This window comes from Belonocnema kinseyi, chromosome 1 (assembly GCF_010883055.1).
Source record: "Belonocnema kinseyi isolate 2016_QV_RU_SX_M_011 chromosome 1, B_treatae_v1, whole genome shotgun sequence".
NCBI classification, from domain to species: domain Eukaryota; kingdom Metazoa; phylum Arthropoda; class Insecta; order Hymenoptera; family Cynipidae; genus Belonocnema; species Belonocnema kinseyi.
In genome coordinates, this window is record NC_046657.1 from 57,299,918 (window position 1) to 57,321,894 (window position 21,977).

Genomic DNA, 21,977 nt, shown 5'->3' on the forward strand with positions numbered 1-21,977 from the left:
GGGGAAGCTTTGGAACGCGGATCTATCGGAATATGTGTTCAATGTTGGGGTTGTGTCATCTCCGAATTCCGGAAACTGGGAGAAGTTAATAGTGGAGGGGGAGTTGCCATCTGAAGTCGCAGTTGAGGAATCCATTTGGGGCGGAGGATCGCTTTGGCTTCGTTGTAGGAGAGACTATGATCTGCTGCGTATATGCGGAAGTCATGCTGGAATTGATATTCCGGGCAGTCTCTGGAGTTAGCTAAGTGAGGGCCATCGCAGCTCATACACTTAGGGGCTTAAGGTGGCGCGCTCGGGCACGGATTTCGCACATCGCGTTCATTCAGGCCACCGCAGCGTACACAACGGGGGTCGAGCGACACTGAGAGCTAACGTGACCGAATCTTCAGCACTTGTGGCATTGAATAACAGGCGGATTATAGCGATGAACTGCGATGGAAGCGCTATATATGGCTATTTTGTTTGGACGGAAAGTGCCTTCGAAAGTTAGAAGGACTGAGCGGGAGGGAACTATTTCGGCTGTTTTAGTTTCTTTATTGATGATTTTTCTATTGAATCGTCGGACTTCCAGAACAGAAGAAGAACCCCTCAATGCACCAAGGATTTCAGCATTAGCCTTGCTTTCGTCAATAGTTAAATGAAGGGGGATGTCACGGACAACAACCTGACATGTGACAAAATTTGCAGGAATGAAGGCTATCAAGCCTTTTGATTTTAACGTGGAGTTGTCCAGAATTTAATTAGCCGCACTTCCAGATTTTAGGGAAACTGAAACTATAGCGAAGCCGTTCGTTTTAACATCTTTGATCGCGTTTGAAGGTGGAGTTGAGGAAACGAGCAATGGTCATGTCATTAAGTGGCTTCTGAGCATCTTTCGAACTTTAACGTTCATCGGGTGGGCGTCACGAGTAGTGTCATTTCGAGTCATGGAACCATGTTTAAGAAGTTGAGCAGAAGGTTCTGACTGCTCTTCTCATCTGCCTCCATGTCCCAAGAATCATCACCACCATGAAATTGCGCAATGCTAGCCATATCGATCTTCGATAAGGGGCTCTAAGACCCTTCTAGGCGTTTGGAGCTATCAGTATTCCCCATGTCTTCGCGTCTTCTGAATTTTATGTGGCCCGGGTTGGAGAGCGAAAGCAAGGTACGAGTATCTACGGCGTTCTTGGCGTCGATATCAAAATGGTTGAAATCGGAATTCTGAATTTCAGGATTTGGGGAAACCCCTTCCCCCGGATCGGAAACCTTTTCCTGTTTGGAGTTCATGACTCCCAGGCTTAGCGAAAATGAATTTTGGTGAAAAACAAAACAAACAAAAAAACAAAAAGTAATTAGAGGGAAAATGTAAGAAAAGGCCCGCGCGCGCTACACAATGGCCGACGCAACGTGTCGGCCGCCGAGAGCTGAGATATAACTCTCGCTCACATACATAACAACTTGCAATAGCAACACAGATCACTTAGTTGGAAAATTAAGCAAACTCATGCGATTACGACTGTCTCCACACACCTCCGCCATGAAACTCTAAACAAGAGTCGTCTGATAGTTCCGGCATAAACGCTATACCGGAAATTCATGCCAGAGAAACTAACAATAGAGTTCTGAGCCGGTTATGTTATTTTGAGAACGAGAATGAGAATATTACCGAGAATATAACCGAGAAATAAATTCCCTGAGAATTTATGAGAATCTCAGAATTTATTTTAATTAATAGAAAGTTGCATTTTTTCGTTAACTTTTCGGTTGAAAATTCAACTCTTTTTTTGAAAGTTTGTCTTTTTTATTATAAAGTTTACCAGCTTTAGCAGAAATTATATCTTTTTTTGATAAAAATGCAATTGTTTGGTTAGAAATTAAGCCATTATACTATTTTCCTGAAAACTTAATTCTTTCGTAGAAAATTTACTTTTTTTAAATTTATATTTTGGTGTTGAAAAATGAACTGAAATATTTTCTGGATGAAAGTTCTACTTGTGAAAAAAAATTTGTTTTTTAATACAAATTCATCTGTTTTAGTACAAAATTTATCTTTTTGGATAAAAATGCAACTATTTGGTAGAGGATTTAATGATTTTGTTAAAAATTCATCCTTTTTGAATAAAAAAATTCGTCTGTTTGAATTGAAAATTCAATTTTTTTCATAGAAACTTGTTTTTTTGTTACAAACATTCCATTTTTGATGTTACTGAGTTAACTGGAATCTTTTTTGGATGAAAATTCAACTTTTTTTGTAATAAAAAATTCTTCTGTTTTAACATTAATCACATATTTTGGATAAAAATACAACTATTTGCTAGAGAATTCAACAATTTTTTTTAAGATATCCTTTTTGGTTAAAAATTCGTCTTTTTGGATTGAAAATTCAATTTTTTTAGGAGACAATTATTTCCTGTTAAACAATTCATAGTTTGATCGTTTAAAACCGTTCTTCTTTGCTCGATAATTCAACTAATTTGTTTAAAACATTTGGTTGTATCGCTTTGTTAAGAAATCACTTTTTTTGTTAGAGATTTATACTTTAAGTTAAAAAGTTATCTCGTTGGTTAAAATTTTAATTATCTTGTTGAAAATTAATCTTTTTTAATTGAAAATTCAACTAGTTGGGTCAAAGTTAAACTACATTGTGAAATTTTTTTATTGATGGCTTATGTCTGGTTTAAAATTCCACTTTTTAGTGGAAAATACTTCTTTTTTTGGTTTAGAACTAATTTTTTAACAGAAAATGCAAGTTTTCCATTTTTTTACGATTAATATTTTTTATTTAAAAATTTGCGTTTTTTTATTGTAAAAATAATTTTTTAGCTTGAAAATTTAATTTTTGTAAAGAAACTTTGTCTTCTGGTTTAAAGGTGCAATAATTTAGATCAACTTTTATTTATTTCTTGAGTAAAAAAATCTTTTTTGTAGGAAATTCGTCTTTTTGGTTTAAAAGTTTTTTCTTTTGTTGTATAAGTTTCATTATTTTTTTTATTAAATTCTTTTTTAATAAATTAATACATTTGAAATGTTTAAATTTGTATATAAAACACTGCTTTATTCCGCTTATAAGCTATTCTATGGTGAAAAATATCATAAGATTAAAATACTGGTATTTGAATAAGTTTTCCGGGAGAATGTGATTTTAGAACAATCAAAATTTTTTAAGTCTCATGGTTAAATTTGAAATTATTTCTTTATTTTGAAAAAGGGATTCTAAAAGAAAAATTAATCAGAACTACAAAATTACAAAAAAATTCTATTATGCTTAATAAATATTTTCATGTACACTTTTGAAGATTTAGAACAAAAAATGAGTAGCCTTTTAAGAATTTTTAAAGGTTTTAGAACAATCAAAATTTTTTAAGTCTCATGGTTAAATTTGAAATTATTTCTTTATTTTGAAAAAGGGATTCTAAAAGAAAAATGAATCAGAACTACAAAATTACAAAAAAATTCTATTATGCTTAATAAATATTTTCAACTATTCAAACAATTCCAAGTCAATTTTAAACTTGTGAAAAATTCAATTTTTTTAATGTAGATCGTTGAAGATTTTGACACGGAAAGGTGAATTAAAATTACCAAAGGTTTCAAGGAAATACAGAAATTTTCTTTAGATTCCCAGAAACATGTTTAATGATTTTTTTATTCTGAAAAATTAACTTTAGGATAATCTTCTAAAAGATTTCAAAGTATTTCCAACAAAATTTCGAGAAATAATTTGGAAGTCTTGAAGGCAAATTTTTTTATCTTTAAAAAATGTTAAAGACATTAATTTCAAAAGTTTCAAAAAAAGCTTAAAGATTATTATCTTTTACCCAAAACTATCAGAAAATTATTTTTATTTAACAATCGGTTTTTTATAAGTTTCGCTGTGCATTATTTGAATTCTAGGTCAACTGCCTAACTGGCGCCGCCACACGGCGACCGTCAACTTTCATGACAAATACTTTCTACAGCCCTTTAGAAAAGTTGCATGGGGCTGTTTTTTTTAGGAATACCGGTGAATTATTCTAACCTAAAAAGCCTTCGTAATTCGTAATTATTTGTCACAAATTTAATAGCTGAACAGCTGTTCATATGTTTTTATATCAAATTTTGGAAAAAAATTTTACATAATAATAAAATATACACTGATAAACCAACTTCTTTAAAATAAACTTAGATACCTATATGACTTTTTAAATTTATTTCAAAGAATGTTTGCAATGGGCAAAGATGGGCATGCCTGGCAATCTTTGAATATTCAACAAATTGGTTGCAAATTTATTTTTTGGTTAATAATTTACATTTATGCATTGAAAATTCCCCTTTTTTTATAATTCGGCTTTTTGGTTTAACCCTTAAAGTACTTTGTGGGTGTCTGAGACCCCAAGCAATTTTCAAACTATTATAAACCATACTTAATTCGAAAAGGTTGAGTGTCACCATCTAGCTTCAGTAGGAGACACTAACTGTAAGTAAAGTCGTTTAGCATACTACGTCAAGCGTCAGTGAAGCAGCAGCTGCTGAATGTGAAGGTAAAAAATTCTTGGGGTACAAAATACCCAGTGTGCACTTAGTGAGTGAAAAAGTCATTTTGGAGCAAATAAATATGTTTTTTGAAAGCACCTATGTTGCAATTATATTATGAATTTTTAAGTAAAAAAACCCATTTTTTAATATTTTTTAGAAGACAACCATTTTTGTTTGAAAATTTAATTACTTTATCGAGAAAATCAACTATTTTGGATCAAGTTTTAACTTTTTTCTAAATTAAAAATGCATGCATTTTGTTGAAAGTTAAAAATCCAACTATTTGGTTCAAAATTTAATTATTTAATTAAAAACTCAACTGTTTGTTGAAAAGTCATCTGTTTTGTTTAAAAATTCAACTGTTTTTTTTTAATTTAATCTTTTTTGTTGAAAGTTCGTCCATTTGGTAGAAAAATTCTTCTTGTGGCTTGAAAATCCAACTATTTTGTAGAAAATGGACTTATTTCACTGAAAATTCAACTGTTTGTTAAAGATTCACCTATTTTGTTCGAAAATTCAACCGCTATGCTAAAAAATTCGTCCTTTTGGATTACAAATTTAAGTATTTGGTAGAAAATTCATATTTTTTGTTAGAAAATTCGTTCATTTATTAAAAATTCTATTGTCCGTTAAAAAGCAATTCGTTTTTGTTCGAAAATTCGTGCTTTGCTTTGAAAATGCAATTGTTTTTGGTTAAAGTTTATTATTTTTTGTTTGAAGATTCGTCCATTTATTTGAAAATTCATCTTTGTTGGTTGAAAATTAAACTGTTTTGTTGAAAATTTAACTGTTTGAAAAAAAGTCATCTTCTTTATTCGAAAATTTAATCACTTTGCTCAAAAATGTGTCCATTGGGTTGGAAATTTATTTTTGCGGGTTGAAAATTCAACTAGTTTGTTGAAAATTTAATTATTTTAATGAAAATTCAACTGTTTGTTAAAAATTTATCTGTTTTGTTCGAAAATTGGTCCTTTTCGATTAAAAATTCAATTAAGTTGAAGTTTAATGTTTTTTATTTAAAAATTCGTCCACTCAGTTGAAGAATAATCTTTTTCGTATGAAAATTCGTCCTTTTGCATTGAAAATTCAACTGTGTTCGTTTGAAGTTTAATATTTTTTTAAAGATTCATCCATTTGGCTGAAAATTCATCCTTTTTTCTTGAAAACTCAAACAATTTCGTTAAAAATTTAATTATTTTATTGAAAATTTAACTTTTTGTAAAACAATTATGTATTTTGTTCGAAAATGCAACCCTTTTGTTGAAAATTCGTCCTTTTCGATTAAAAATTAAACTATCTGGTTCAAGTTTAATTTTTGTTGTTTAAAAACTCGCACCCTCGGTTCAAAAAATTCATCTTGGTACCTTTAAAAGTCAACTATTTTGTTGAAAACTTAATTATTCAATTGAAAATTTAATTTATTTATTGAATTTTTTTTTAAATTCAACTATTTGGTTGAAAATTAATCTGCTTTGTTAAAAAATTGAACCATTTTGTTGAAAATTCAACTATATGATTGAAATTTTAATTAATTTATTAAAAATTCGACTATTTATTAAAAAGTCGTCTGTTTTGTTGGAAAATTGAACTATTTGGTTAAAGATTAAAATGTTGGTTGAAGATACATCTATTTTCTTGGAAAATGTAACTGATTTCTTGAAAATTCGTCCTTTTGGATTAAAAATTCAACTATTTGATTGAAGATTAATCTTTTTTGTTTAAAAATTCATTTTTGTATGTTGAAAATCTAACGATTTTTTTCAAAATTTAATTATTTTATCAAAAATTCAACCTTTTTGGTTAAAGATTGAATTATTTTATTAAAAATTCATCTGTTTTGTTCAAAAAATCATCAGTTTTGATGAAAATTCAACTATATGATTGAAAATTTAATTAATTTCTTAAAAATTCAACTGCTTGTTAAAGACGTCTCTTTTGTTGGAAAATTTAACTATTTAGTTTAAAACTCAAATATTTTTTGTAGAATTTTAATCTTTTTTATTTCAAAATTCCTCAGTTTCCTTGAAAATTCATCTCCTTTTATCGAAAATTAATCTGTTTAGTTTGAAACGACAACTATTTTGTAGAAAATGCAATATATTTCGAAATTATTCTTTTTTTTTTCACTTGTAGCACATCCATAAAATAATGTCTATATGTAAAAAACATTTTATTTATTGTCTAGCATTGTTTTTATTTTATTTTTTGTTTCTATTTATTTTTCTAATTTTACTTTTTTGTATTTTTAAATTATAAATAACCTCCAGAAATTGAATGAAATGGTAATAAAAAAAATTTTTAAACAATAAATACATGTTTAAATAAGTGAAGAAAATCGCATTATTTACCTGAGATTCAGCACCAAGGACATAACTTCGATTATTAGGACCATTGAAAACAATTTTAAATCCGAATTGTTCCTCATCTTCTGCAAGTTCAATTCTACAGCCCTCAAGGACGATCATTCCAACAGGTTCCTTGTCTCCTCGTCGATCAAAGTAAAATAAAATATTCCCTTTCAAGACGAACCATCTTCTCTGATATCCCCGATTCACTTCTCCTCTTTTATTCAGCCAACCTTCTCGATCGACGGGAGTAGCCGAAGTGGCAAATGCCACCATATTTTTCTCGTTCACCTTCATTTGAGCTCTCAATTTTCAACCACAAATTGTATTCTTCCAGGAAAACTTTCTAATCGTGCGACGTAAATAATCGAAAAGGTGACGAATTTGGGGTTAAAAACGTCACTGTGTATCTGTCAAATGTTCAAATGTCAACATCAACATTGGGTCGCTCGAGCAAGGATATTATAATTCTAGGTGCGGCTCCACACTAGCGAACCTATAACATGTTTCGAGAACTAAAAAAAACTGCCATGGTTAAAAAAAGATGGTGAGAGCTAAGGGTACCATTTCACGGCGACCCAGGGATGGGCAAATAAAATATCCTAGGAAATTTACTTGGTTTTCTACTATAAGTTACTAGGAATTTTACATGCCTAGTTTCTTAGGGTAACTTTTCACGTAGGTCTGTTTTGAATTAAGCTTTGCATTAATTTGACATATCGTGTTGACATCTAGGTTCTTAACCAATCAGGTTTGCCATAAACCAAAAACGTAGGTAGAAATGACTCCGATGAAAAATATTAATTCCACGAATGATTCAAAACATACCTACGTGAAAAGTTACCCTTATCAGTATTTTCATGGACATAGAAAACACGGGACTAGGCAGGCCATCCATGTAGAATACTCATTTGTAAGAAAATGATATTTCAAAATAGGCGTATTTGCATATTCTTTTTTGATTTTTCAAAATCTAGTAAATTTAACACCAAACTCGTTAGGGTAGCTTTTCACGGAGACCTGTTTTGAATTAATCGTTAAATTAATTTGACACATCGAGTTCGTATCTAGGTTATCAACCAATCAAGTTTGATATAAACCAACAAAGTAGTTACAAATGAATCCTATGAAAATATCAATTCCATGATTAATTCAAAACACGGATTGGTTTGGATTTGATTAGTTGATAACCTAGATACGAACTCGATGTTTTAAATTAATGCACCGATCAATTCAAAACAGGTCTCCGTGAAAATGTACCCACACAAAAAGGAAGATCGATTTTATTATTCATGGGGCTATTTACCTCTCACCACGTGCGCGATGTTTTGCGCAGTTCTGAATTTTACAGAAATAAAACTATTTTTTTCTGAAAAAACATTTCAAAGTATATGTTTTCAAAAGTTTTATATTTTCTTATAGCAAAAACTAAAAACAAACATATTTTGAAATTTTTGAAAAAAAAATTTTTGGAGACTAGTCTTTTTTCATTCAACGAGTTTTAACTTAATAGTTTATTATGGACCTAGCGAATAAGGGAATAATGATTTAAGAAAATTTTAAATTTAAAAATGTCTATAAATTTCCTTAAATTTATTGGATTTTCGGTCATTTACGGTGATTTTACAGTTAAATAGGGTTTCTTCCCATAAATTACCCAAAATTCAATTTCAAACATTTTACTAAATTTGCGGAAATTTTTTGGATAATTTATGGTAATATTACAGGGAATTTATGGTAACTTATCACAGATTGCCCAAAATTCAATTTAAAAATGTCTTTAAATTTCCGGAAATTTTTTTGGTAATTTATGGATACATAAGCTAAATCACCCAAATTTAATTTAAAGTTTCTGTAAATTTCCGAAATTTTATTGTAATTTACGAAATTTTGATCCATTAAATATGTTGACTGTCCATAAATTATCACAAAATTCTATTTTCTGCAACCAAACATTCCTCATAGTTTTCATGGTGAGTGGGCTGATTTTCGTAAAACGCGAGCTCACAGATGCATAATTTTCATTATTCACCTATGACGTCTCTTTTTATTCCCTAGGATGTATTTTTGAAGATTCTTCTCTTTGCTTTAGAATAAACTATTTTAGTGAATATCAGTTTATTTCGTTAAAAATTGATTAACTAAAAATTTAACTTGCCATTTTTGGCTAAAAATTCGCCTATTTTAATTTAAAAATCAACCATTTAGATGCCAATTCATGTGCTTTATTAAAAATTCGTCTCTTTTGGGTGACAATTAATCATTATGTTTTATGCTTAAAAATTAATCTTTTCGTTTGAAAAAATCATCTTTTGGTTGAAAATTTAACTAATTTTTTCAAAATTTGTTTTTCTTTTCTTGAAAATTGATATTTTTCTTTGAAGCTGCAACTATGCGTTCGACATTTTACTTTTTTTATAACATTTTATAAATTTTATATCATTTTTTGTTAAAAATTGAACTAATATGTGAAAAATATTCCTTTTTTTGTACAAATGATTTATTTTTTGTTTGTTTGAAAAATCGACCTTTTTGGTAGAAAATTAATCTTCTGGTTTAAAAATTCAGTAGATTTTGCTGAAAATTCGAGAATCTTGTTTAAAAGTACTTTTGCTTTGTTCAAAATTATTTTCTTAACTGAAAAGTGAATTGTTTCATTTTTTGTTAAAAATTTTTTTTTAGTTACAAATTCATTTCTGCGAATTAAAATTTAACCATTTTATTAAGCATTTGTAATTGTTGTTGAAAAGTAATTCTTGAACTTAGAAGTCAAGTATTTCATTTAAAATTCGTCGTTTTGTTTTACTCTAACTGTTTTTTATTTATTATAAATATTTTTTCGTTGTAAAATAAACTATTTACTTTTTCGTTGAAAAAATCATCTTTTTTGGTACAAAGTTATACTAGTATGTTAAAAAAAGTAATTTTTTGATTGAAGATTAATGAACAATTCTATTTTTCTGTTTGAAAATGTTTTCTTTCTTAGTTTACAATTAATTTATTTTGATGCAAATTGTATACATTGTTGAAAATTCAATTTTTTTATTTGAAATTGTCATTATCCTTTTTCGTTTGAATTTTTTTTAAGTTTAAAATTTAAGTGATTTGTTAAAAATATAATTACTTTGTTGATAATATTTTGTATATGAAAAATGTATGTCTTAGTTGAAAACTTAACTTTTTGATAGAAAAGTAATCTTCTTGTTTACATTTTTTGTACAAAATTTATCTATATTAGTTGAAAATTCTACTATTTGGTAAGAAAAATATTGAATGTTATCAAAACTTGTACTTTTAATTTTTTATATTGCATTTTTGCTGTTTAAACTAAATTTTCATCTCTTTTAATTTATTTTACAAATGAGCGATAAATTTTTATTAATCATTTTTATATAAAAAAGCTATTTTCGATTTATTACATTTAAATTTTCGCAGAACTCGTCCCCGAACAGATAGCGCACTCTGGTGAGTAGTAAACTCAACATAGTACAGATTCACAGGGCTGGTAACATCCCATCTCTGAGGTATAAACATAATCAGCCCCATCCTTTTTATTTTTTGTTTATTTATTTTTACCCCATTAGTCAGAATAAACTCCAAATTTAATGAACTACTTAATCTCAATTATTTAATCGAACAAAAAAAAAGAGCAAAATCTTAATTAATTTAAAAGAATTGTTGCAAGTCTTCATTTCTTTCCAAATACCAAAAAAATAAAAAAATAAAATAAAGTTTGCTAGAAAAAAAAACTAACGTAGTAGAAAAGTAGTTCATGGACGTCGAACAAAAAGAAAAGTATGTGATTAAAGATTTTCTGTCAGAAGAATAGGCTTAAAAGTGTAAAAAATTGTTTTTTTAACGAATTAAAGTAAAAAAAAATTCAAAATGGGGAAGGGTTTTAATAATTACATGTGTAAAAAGTTTTTCCATCCAGCTTCGAGGGACAATTTGAAGCGAGTAAGTTTCGTTTATGCTGAGTAAATTATTTCTTTTTTTTACAGCTTTTGGAGTAAATGAATTAATTTTGATTCTCTTTCGATTTTCAGGTATGGATGGCAGAGCAGCAGGCTGATGCTTATAAAAAGAAACAGGAGGAACTTCGAGTTCAATACGAAAAGGAACAGGATCTTCACAATAATAAGTAAGTGATTTTGAGGTTATGTTTCGTGTTGTGTCATTTTTTTTGGAGTGGTACCGAGAGCACATCGATAAAGTACTTTACGAATTTTAGATTATTTTTATCCCCGTGTTGACTGTGCCCCCCCCCCCCAAAAAGAAACGTAGACCAAGGTTATTTTAAATAAAATTAGTGTAAATACCATATTGAATTCAGTATGAAATGCCTTCAATTTCTAAGATTTCAAGTCGAAATATATTGCATTTTCTACAAAATAGTGGAATTTTCAAGGAAAAATTCAGCTTTTCCAGAAAAAAGTTAATTTTTAACTAAATAGTTTGACTTTCAAGTCCAAAAAGACGAATTTTCAAATAAATAGTTGAATTCTCTATGAACATTTTGAATTTTCAAGTCAAAAAGAAAAGTTCCACAAAATGGTTGACCAAAGTAGTTGAATTTTTAACGAGAAAGTTAATTTACTATTAAATTGTTGAATTTTTAAACAGGCTGATTTATTTTCTATCAGAAAATCATATTTTTAAACAAAATCTTTACATTTTCAACCGAAAATATACATTTTTAAGCAATTTTAATTTTTTACCAAATTTTTTAATTTTGAACCCCAAAAGTTGAATTTTTAACCACAGTGTATTTTTCGCGAAAATATTTTTCTACCGAATATTTGCTTTATTAGCCTAATAGGTGAAAATTTGACCAAAATAGTTGAATTAAAAAAAATTAATTTAATTTTCTACAACATTGTTGAATCTTCAACCCAAAAGTTTAATTTTCAAACAAAAATGTAAATTTTTAACCAAAAAAGATTTATTTTCTACTAGAAAACATCAATTTTCTATTAAAACAGTTTTTTTAAAAACAAAAACTGGATTGTAACATTTTTACTTTAAAATATTAACACACAACCATAACAAATAGATTTTGTATCAAACATGTTAAATTTGTACCCAAATAGTTTATTCATTTACCAATTTTTTGAATTTTCAACTCCAAAAGTTTAATTTTTAACCAAATTAGTGTATTTTTTAGCGAAAATATTTTTCTACCGAACAGTTGCATTATTAGTCTAATAGGTTAAAATTCTACCAAAATAGTTTAATTTTAAAAAAGAAAGTTAATTTTCTACAATATTGTTGAATCAGCAACCCAAAAGTTTACTTTTCAACCAAAAATGTTAATTTTTAACCAAAAAAAAGACGAATTTTTAACTAGAAAACATCAATTTTCAATTAAAACAGTTTTTTAAAAACAAAAATTGACTAGTAACATTTTTATTTTAAAAAATTACCTCACAACCAAAGCAAATAGGTTTTGTATCAAACATGTTAAATTTGTACTCAAATAGTTAAATTTTTTAAATTTTCAACCCCAAAAGTTGAAAATATAAATTTCCAATTAAAAATGTTTTTTTCTTCAACAAAAATTGAATAATTACATTTTTACTTTAAAAAATTAATACTCAACCAAAACAAAGAGATTTTTTTATCGAAAATGTTAAATTTTCAACCAAATAGTTAAATTCTCTATGTAAATTTTCAAGTCAAAAATTACGAATTTTCCATAAAATTGTTGAATACTCAACTAAACAATTATTTTACTACCAAACAGTTGCATTATTAACCAAATAGACGAACATTCCACCAAAATAGTTGGAATTTTAAACAAGAAAGTTAATTTTCTACCAAATTGTTAAACCTTCCATCCCAAAAGTTTAATTTTCTACCCGAAATTTTCATTTTTTACCAAAAAATATGAATTTTCAACTAGAAAATATGAATCTTTAATTCAATTTTTAAAAAATTAAAAATTGAATAGTGTCACTTTTACTTTACAGAAATGAATACTCAACCAAAACAAAAAGATTTTTTAACTAAATCGTTAAATTCTCTATGCAAATTTGTAGTTTTCAAGTTCAAAAAGAAGAGTTTTCCAAAAAATCGTTGACCAAAATAGTTGAATTTTTAACGAGAAACTAAATTTTCTACCAAAAAAGAATATTTTTTAACAAAATTGTTACATTTTCAACCGAAACTATGAATTTTCAGACAAGTTAAAGTATTTCCCAAAATTTTTTAATTTTCAACCCCAAAAGTTAAACTTTCAACCCAAAATTTTCATTTTTAACCAATAAAAGACGAATTTTCAACTAGAAAATATCAATTTTCAATAAATTTTTTTTTTTTTTATAATAATGGAATGTCATTTTTACTTTACAAAAATTAACACTCAACCAAAACAAAAAGATTTTTGAACAAAATCGTTAAATTTTTAACCAAATAGTTTAATTCTCTCTGCAAATTTTTAATTTTCCATTCCAAAAATACAAATTTTCCATAAAATTGTTGAATACAAAACTAAAAAATTAATTTTCTACCGAAAAGTTTGCATTATTAACCAAATAGACGAACATTCCACCAAAATAGTTGAATTTTTAACGAGAAGCTTAATTTACTACCATTTTGTTGTTTTTTCAATACAAAATTTGCAATTTTGATCAAAAAGGCCGAATTTTCAACTGGAAAAGATCAATTTTTAATTAAATTTTTTTTAAATAAAATTTTAATAGTGTGATTTTTACTTTACAAAAATGAATAGTCAACAAAAAAAAAATATATACTTTTTTTTAACATAATCGTTAAATTTTCAAACAAATAGTTTAATTCTCTATGAAAATTTTGAATTTTCAAGTATAAAAAAAGAATTTATCACAAAATTGTTTAATTTTTAACGAGAAAGTTAATGTTCTACCAAATTGTTTAATTATTAATTCAAAATTTGAATTTTTAACCGAAAAGGGCGAACTTTCAAACAGGATGATTTATTTCCTACCAAAAAAGAGTATTTAAAAAAAAAAAACTTTACATTTTCAACCGAAAATATAAATTTTCAAGCAAGTTAAATTTTTTCCCAAATTTTTAACCAAATTAGTGTATTTTTCACTCAAACTTTTTTCTACCGAACAGTTGCATTATTAGCCAAATAGGTGAAAATTCTACCAAAATGGTTGAGTTTTTAAGAAGGAAGTTAACTTTCTACCAAATTGTTGAACTTTCGATCCAAAAAGTTGAATTTTCAAACAAAAAATGTGAATTTTTAACCTAAAAAAAAAAAACGAATTTTCAACTAGAAAATATCAATTTCCAACTAAAAATGTTTTTTCTTCCACAGAAATTAAATAGTTACATTTTCACTTTAAAAATTAATACTCAACCAAAATAAAAAGATTTTTGTTAAAAACCCGTTAAATTTTCCACAAATTTGTTTAATTCTCCATGAAAATTTTCAATTTTCAAGTCCAAAATTACGAATTTTCCACCAAATTTTTGAATTCTCAACAAAAACATTAGCTTTCAAGCAAATAGTTGTATTTTTTACCAACTAGGTGAATATTCTACCTAAATAGTTAAGTTTTTAACAAGAAAGTTAATTTTCTACTAAATTGTTGAACCTTCAATCATAAAAGTTTAATTTTCTACAAAAAATTTGGATTTTTAACCAAAAAATGACGAAATTTCAACTAGAAAAGATCGATTTTCAATTAAAAATGTTTTTAGAAACAAAAATTGAATAGTTACATTTTTACTTTAAACAATTAATACTCAACTAAAACAAAAGGATTTTTTTAACAAAAACTTTAAATTTTTGAACCAAACAGTTTAATTCTCAATGCAAATTTTTAATTTTCATGTCCAAAAATAAGAGTTCCACAAAATGGTTGACCAAAATAGTTGAATTTTTAACGAGAAAGTTAATTTTCTATGAAATTGTTGAATTTTCAACCGCAAATCTTGAATTTTCAATCGAAAATTTGCATTTTTAACCATAAAGGGTGAATTTTCAAACAGGGTGATTTGTTTTCTACCAAAAAATAATATTTTTTAACAAAATCTTTACATTTTCAACCGAAAATATAAATTTGTAAGCATGTTTAATTTTTTTAATTTTCAACCCCAAAAGTTGAATTTTTAACCAAATTAGTGTATTTTTCGCGAAAATATTTTTCTATCGAACGCATTATTAGCCAAATAAGTGAAAATTTTACCAAAAAAACCTTTAAATTTCCCACAAATTTGTTTAATTCTCCATGAAAATTTTGAATTTTTAAATCCAAAAATACCGTTTTTCCACTAAATTGCTGAATCTTCAACTAAAACATTAATTTTCTAGTAAACAGTCGAATTATTAATCAAGTAGATTAATATTCTACATAAATAGTTAAATTTTTAACGAGAAAGTTAATTTTCTACTAAATTATTGAATTGTTTAATTTTCAACCAAAAATTTGCATTTTTATCTAAAAAAGGTGCATTTTCATACCGGCTGATTAATTTCATACCCAAAAATATGAATTTTCTATTAGGAAAGATCAATATTCTATTTTGTAACAAAATCTTTACATTTTCAACCGAAAATATGAAGTTACATTTTTAATTAGAAAATTTTATACTCAAACAAAAAAAAAAAAGAAAGATTTTTTTTAACGGAATCGTCAAATTTTCAAACAAAAGTATGAATTTTCGACCAAAATATTTAAATTTCTACTAAAATTTTTAATTTTCAAGTTCAAAATTACGAATTTTACATAAAATTATTAATTCCTCAACTAAAACATTAATTTTACATCAAACAGTGGCATTATTAACCAAATAGGTCAATTTTCTACCAAATTCTTGAGTTTTCAACAAAACGATTAAAATTTCAATTTAGTAGCGGAATTTTACAATTAAAAATATCAATTTTCAACTGGAAGTAGAATATTTATATTTTTAATCAGAAAAGTTTATACTCAACCAAAAATAAAAAGATTTTCTAACCAATTCGTCAAATTTTCAAAAAAATTTTTGAATTTTCATGTCCAAAATTACGAATTTTCCATAACAATAAAATTGTTAAATAGTTGAATCTTCAACAAAAATATATTTATTTTCATCCAAGCAGTTGCATTATTAACCAATTGATGAATTTTCAACCAAAAAGTTAATTTTTAACCAAGAAAAGATTAATTTTCAATACAAAGAAGGTGATAATATTTTCTACCTTTGTGAAATATTTGAAATTGTTCGAAATTATTTAATATCTTTGCGAAATATTTTTTAATTTATGTGAACTTATTGAAATCTTTGTGGCATCTCTGAAATATTTTAGAGTCTTTGTAAAAATTTAAATCTTTGAAATTCTTTTGAATCTTTGAAATCTGTGTGAAGTTATTAAAATTTTTGGGAACTATTCTAAAATATTTTAAATTATTTTAAAATATATAAAATCCTTGCGAAATATTTGTAAGTCTTTGAAATCATTTGCAATCTTTAAAATCTGTGCGAAATTTTTTTAATTTTTCTGAAGAATTCTAAAAAATTTTTTTTAATAATTTTGAATGCTTTCATGAAATTTCCAATCTTTGTGAAATCTTTGAAATTGTTCTAAATTATTTAAAATCTTTGCGAGAATTTTTTTAATTTATGTGAAATTAGTTAAATTATAGTGAAGTACTCTAAAATGTTTTAAAACCTTTGAAATAGCTGTGTGAAGTTATTGAAATTTGCGTGAAATACGAAAATTTTTGAAATCTTTAGAATCCTTGCGAAACATTTTTAAATCTTTGGAATTCTTTTGAATCTTTAAAATCTGTGTGAAATTATTGAAGTTTTTGTGAAGTACTCTAGAATGTTCTGCAATTTCTGCGAAATATTTGTAAATTTTTGAAATGTTTAGAATTTGTGCGCAATTGGTTACATTTTTGTGAAGTATTCAAAAATATTTTGGAATCCTTTTGATAATATTTTCTACCTCTGTGAAATCTTTGAAATTGTTCTAAATTATTTAATATCTTTGCAAAATATTTTTAAATTTATTTGAATTGTGAAATCTCTGGAATATTTTTATGTCTTTTCAAATTTTTGTAAAAATTAAAAAATATAAATCCTTGTTTCAAATCTTTAAAATCCTTAGTTAGGAAAGATCTTTTAATCTTTCAAATTCTTTTGAATCTTTGAAATCATTTGGAATGTTTAGAAATTGTTTTCAGTTATTTAAAATCTTTGGAAAATATTTTTAAATCCATGTGCAGTATTTTTAATACTTTGTGAAAATTTTAAACATTTTTAACAGTTCTTGCGAAATATTTTTAAATCTTTGAAATTCTTTTGAATCTTTGAAATCTGTGTGAAATTATTGAAATTTGTTTGAAGTACTCTAAAATGTTTTTGAAATCCTTTTGATAATATTTTCAACCTTTCTAAAACCTTTGAAATTATTTTCATTTATTTAAATCTTTGTGAAAATTAAAAAATTATTTAACAATTCTTGGGGAATATTTTTAAATCTTTGGAATTGTTTTGAATCTTTGAAATCTGTGTGTAATTATTGAAATTTTTGTGAAGCACACAAAAATGTTTTTAAATATTTTCAAATCTTTGCGAAAATTTTTGGAATCTTCAAAAATCCTTGCGAAATATGTTGAAATCTTTCAAATTTTTTTGAATCTTTTAAAGCTATATGAAATTATTGAAATTTTTGTGAAGAACTCAAAAATGTTTTAACATATTTTGAAATATTTTCAAATCTTTGTGAAATATTTTGAAATCTTTATAATTCTTTTGAATCTTTAAATTGTGTGTGAAATTATTGAGATTTTTTTGAAGTACTCTAAAATGTTTTGAACTATTTGGAAGTGTTTGTGAAATATTTTGAAATGATTAACATATTTCTGAAGTATTTAAAATTTACAGTATATTTTTAAATATTTGCAGCCATTGAATTCTTTGTAAAATCTCTTAAATATTTCCTAAAACCTTTGCAAAGCTTTTGAAATACATTTAAATATTTGGAATAATTGAAATCGTTGTGAAATCTCTGAAATATTAAAAAAATCTTTCGAAACCTTTTGAAATCTGTATGAAATTATTGAAATTTTTGTGAAGCACTCCAAAATGTTTTAAAATGTTTTTAAATACTTCCAAATCTTTGCGAAAAACAAAATCGTTGTGAAATCTCCCAAAATTTAAAAAATTTAAAATATTTTGATATACTTTGGAATCTTTTGATCATATTTTCATCCTTTCTAAAACCTTTGAAATTTTTTTTATTTATTTAAAATCTTTAGAAAATATTTTTAAATCCACGTGAAGTATTTTTAAACCTTTGTGAAAATTAAAAAATTGTTTAAGAATTCTTGCGAAAATATTTTGAAATCTTTTAAATTCTTTTGAATCTTTAAAATCTGTTTAGAATTATTGAAATTTTGTTGAAACACACAGAAATGTTTTAAAACATTTTCAAATCTTTTAAATCCTTGGAAATATTTCCTGACAACTTAGAAATATTTGCGAAATACTTTAAATATTTGGAATAATTGAAATCGTTGTAAAATGTCCGAAAATTTGAAAATTCTAAAATATTTTGAAATACTTTGGAATCCTTTTGATAATATTTTCAACCTTCCTAAAAGCTTTGAAATTCTTTTCATTTATTTAAAATCTTTGCGAAATATTTTTTAATCTTTGGGAACATTAAAAAATTCTTTAACAATTCTTGGGAAATATTTTTAAATCTTTTACACTCTTTCGAATCTTTAAAATCTGTGTGAAATTATTGGAATTTTTTTGAAGCACTCAAAAATGTTTTAAAATATCTTGGAAATATTTTCTAATAATATTTAGAAGTATTTTGAAAGACTTTGGAATCCATTTTATAATATTTAGAACCTTTATTAAAACTTTGAAATTCTTTTCAGTTATTTAAAATCTTTGGAAAATATTTTGAAATCCATGTGAAATATTTTTAAATCTGTGTGAAAATTTAAAAATTCTTTAACAATTCTGTCGAAATATTTTTAAATGTTTTTAAAAAATTTTGAAATCTTTAAAATTCTTTTGAATCTTTGAAGTTTGTGTGAAATTATTGAAATTTTTTGAAAGTACTTCAGAATGTTTTGAAATATTTTGAAGTCTTTGTGAAATCTTTTTAAATGATTAACATTTTTCAATATTTCAAAGTCATTGAAATCCTTGTGAAATGTCTGAAATATTTCCAAGTCTTTGTGAAAATTTTCGAAATCTTTAAAATCCTTGGAGATATTTTCTAAAACCTTTCAGATATTTGCGAAATACTTTAAATATTTGGAATAATTGAAATCTTTGTGAAATCTCTGAAATTTCAAGAATTCTAAAATATTTTGGAGTACTTTTGATAATATTTTCAACTTTTATGAAACTTTTGAAATTCTTTTCAGTTATTTAAAATCTTTGGAAAATATTTTTAAATCCTTGTGAGGTATTTTTAAATATATGTATTTTTGAAATCTGTGTGAAATTATTCAAATTTTTTTGAAGTACTCAAAAATGTTTTGAAATATTTTCAAGTCTTTGTGAAAATTTTCGAAATCTTTATAAACCTTGGAGATATTTCCTGAAACCTTTCAAATATTTGCGAAATACGTAAAATATTTGGAATAATGGAAATCTTTGCAAAATCTCTGAAATTTTGAAAATTCTTTTGAAATCGTTTGAAAGACTTGACATTTTTTTAAATATTTTACATCTTTGTAAAAATCTGTTGAAACCTTTGAAAATCTTTGCGAAATAATTTGGAATATTTAAAATCTGCATGAAATTATTGAGATTTTTGTGAAGTATTCTAAAATATTTTAAAACATTTTGAAATTTTTGTTAAATATTTTTAATATTTTGAGGTCTTAGAGAAATATTTTGAAGTCTTTCTGATATTTTTTAAATCGTTGTGAAATCTATTGATAAATTTTTCTAAAATCTTTCAAATGTTTGCGAAATATTCTTTTAATCTTTGAAATAATTGAAATCTTTGTGAAACCTTTCCAAATTTTTTAAATTCCTTTGAATTCTGTTGAAGTTTTTGATTTTTTTTTTTGTAACAGACCTGGAATTTTCTTAAAAGTAAATTTTTTCAGGGCTCTGTTGAGTAAAGAAAGCAAAGACAAACTCAGCGTAAATTTTATGTATGAGGCACCGCCAGGTGCAAAAAAGGAACGCGAGAAGGAAGATAACGAGCCGGAATATAAATTTGAGTGGCAAAGAAAATATAACGCTCCACGAGAGAGTTATTGTAAAGGCGACAGTGAAATTCGGGATCAGCCTTTTGGAATTCAAGTTCGGAATGTTCGTTGTATCAAGTGTCACAAATGGGGTCACATCAACACAGGTATTAATTATTTAGTTTTAATTTACATCAACATGTTTTTTCAAAATTTCAGGGCAAGGAGTCATGCCACTATTTTGAAAAAAAATTCCTCCTATCTTCTTATAAATTTCGGGGAATTTTTTCGAGGGCTTGCTTGATTTTTTCTTAAAATTTCAAAATAAAATTAAATAACAATAATTGTTTGTTTTAAAAATGTAAGACGTTTTACTGTATTTAACTATTTTGTTGAAAATTTATTTATTTTTTGTTTAAAATCATTTTTTTTAACTGGATCTATTTTTGGTTAAGAATTGATCGTTTCTGGTTGAAGATTTGTCTTTTTGGTAGAATATTAATCTTGTTCGTTGAAAATAGATCGTTTTTCGTTAAAAATTCGTCTGTTTTTGAAAAAAAATTATTCTCCTTTTGGTGAAAAGTAATATTATTAATATGAAATTTAATTTGTCCAGTTGAAAAGTTCGTATTTTGTTGACAAAAATTAATCTTCTTAGTTAAAAATTAAACTTTTCTAATTAAAGATTGATCATTTTAGTAGAAAATTCCTTTTGTTGGTTGAAAATGAATTTTTTTTATCATAAAATGTAACTAATGCAGTTGAATGTTATGTCATTTAAGTTAAAAAATAATGTATTTTGTTGAAAATTCATACTTTTTGCTAGAAAATTAATCTTCTTGGTTGAAAAGTGATAGTTTTTAGTAAAAAATTCGTCTTTTTGATTTAAAATATCATGGATTTGGTTGAAAATTATTTTTTTTTTTTGTAGAATATTAAACTTTTTGGTTAAAAATTCAACTTTTTTAGTTGCAAATTTGTCTATTTGATTAAAAAATCATGCATTTCGTTAATAATTGGTTCTTTTTTTATAGAATAATAATCTTTTTGGTCGAAAATTGAGTATTTTCAGTTGACAATTTGTTGTTTTTTTAACGTAAATTAACTTCCTCGATGGAAAGTTGAACTATTAAAGATTTATAATTTTAGTAGAAAATTCCTCTTCTTGGTTGAAATATAATTTTTCTAATTTGAAATTTAAGTAATCCAGTTAAATATTCTATAATTTAAATAAAAAATTTAGGCATTTTGTTGAAAATTCGTTGTTTTTTTTGTAGAATATTGATTTTCTTGTTTGAAAATTCATCGTTTTTAATTGAAAATTCGTCTTTTTGATTTAAAAAATTATGCATTTCGTTGAAAAACTTGTTGTTTTTGGTAGAAATATAATTTTATTGGTCAAAAATTGATCGTTTTTAGTTGAAAATTTGCATTTTTTAAAATAAAATTAACATCCTTGATTTATTTCGTTTGAATATTCTGCCATTTTCAGTAAAAATTCATATTCGTGATTAAAAATGCATGAATTTTGTTGAAAATTCGTTCTTTTTGCTTGAGAATTGACTGTTTTCAGTTGAAAATTTATTTTTCAAACTTAACATTTAATTAATCCATTCGAATATTCCCTAATTTTTGTTGAAAATTTGTCTTTTTTATTAAAAAATGATCCATTTTGTTGAAAATTCGTTCTTTTTGGCAGAAAATTAATCTTCTTGGTCGAAAATTGATCATTTTTAGTTGAAAATTCTTATTTTTAAAACCAAATTAATCTCGTTGGTTGAAAATTCAATTTTTCCACTTAAATATTCATAATTTTAGTAGAAAACTCCTCATCTTGGATAAAAAAGAATTTTTTTTAAATTAAAATTTAACTAATCCAGTTAAATATTTTATTATATAAATAAAAAATGTATGGATTTTGTTGAAAATTCGTTTCATTTTTGTAGAATATTGATTTTCTTGTTTGAAAATTCATTGTTTTTAGTTGCAAATT

The 21,977-nt window shown here is 25.6% G+C and overlaps 2 protein-coding genes across 2 annotated transcripts in view; one reads left to right on the forward strand and one right to left on the reverse strand.

Annotated features, from left to right (window-relative positions):
* Positions 1–7,289, reverse strand: part of LOC117167540 (sesquipedalian-1-like) — a 12,841-nt gene extending 5,552 nt beyond the window's left edge. Inside the window, exon 1 of the mRNA XM_033352550.1 lies at positions 6,846–7,289. Coding sequence (XP_033208441.1) covers positions 6,846–7,139 — 294 coding nt within the window. The 5' untranslated portion in view covers positions 7,140–7,289. The remainder of the gene's footprint in view (positions 1–6,845) is intronic.
* Positions 7,290–10,427: 3,138 nt separating this feature from the next.
* LOC117172761 (corepressor interacting with RBPJ 1) overlaps positions 10,428–21,977 on the forward strand; it is a 30,818-nt gene continuing 19,268 nt past the window's right edge. The window contains exons 1-3 of the mRNA XM_033360966.1: positions 10,428–10,799; positions 10,889–10,983; positions 19,901–20,151. Coding sequence (XP_033216857.1) covers positions 10,728–10,799; positions 10,889–10,983; positions 19,901–20,151 — 418 coding nt within the window. The 5' untranslated portion in view covers positions 10,428–10,727. The remainder of the gene's footprint in view (positions 10,800–10,888; positions 10,984–19,900; positions 20,152–21,977) is intronic.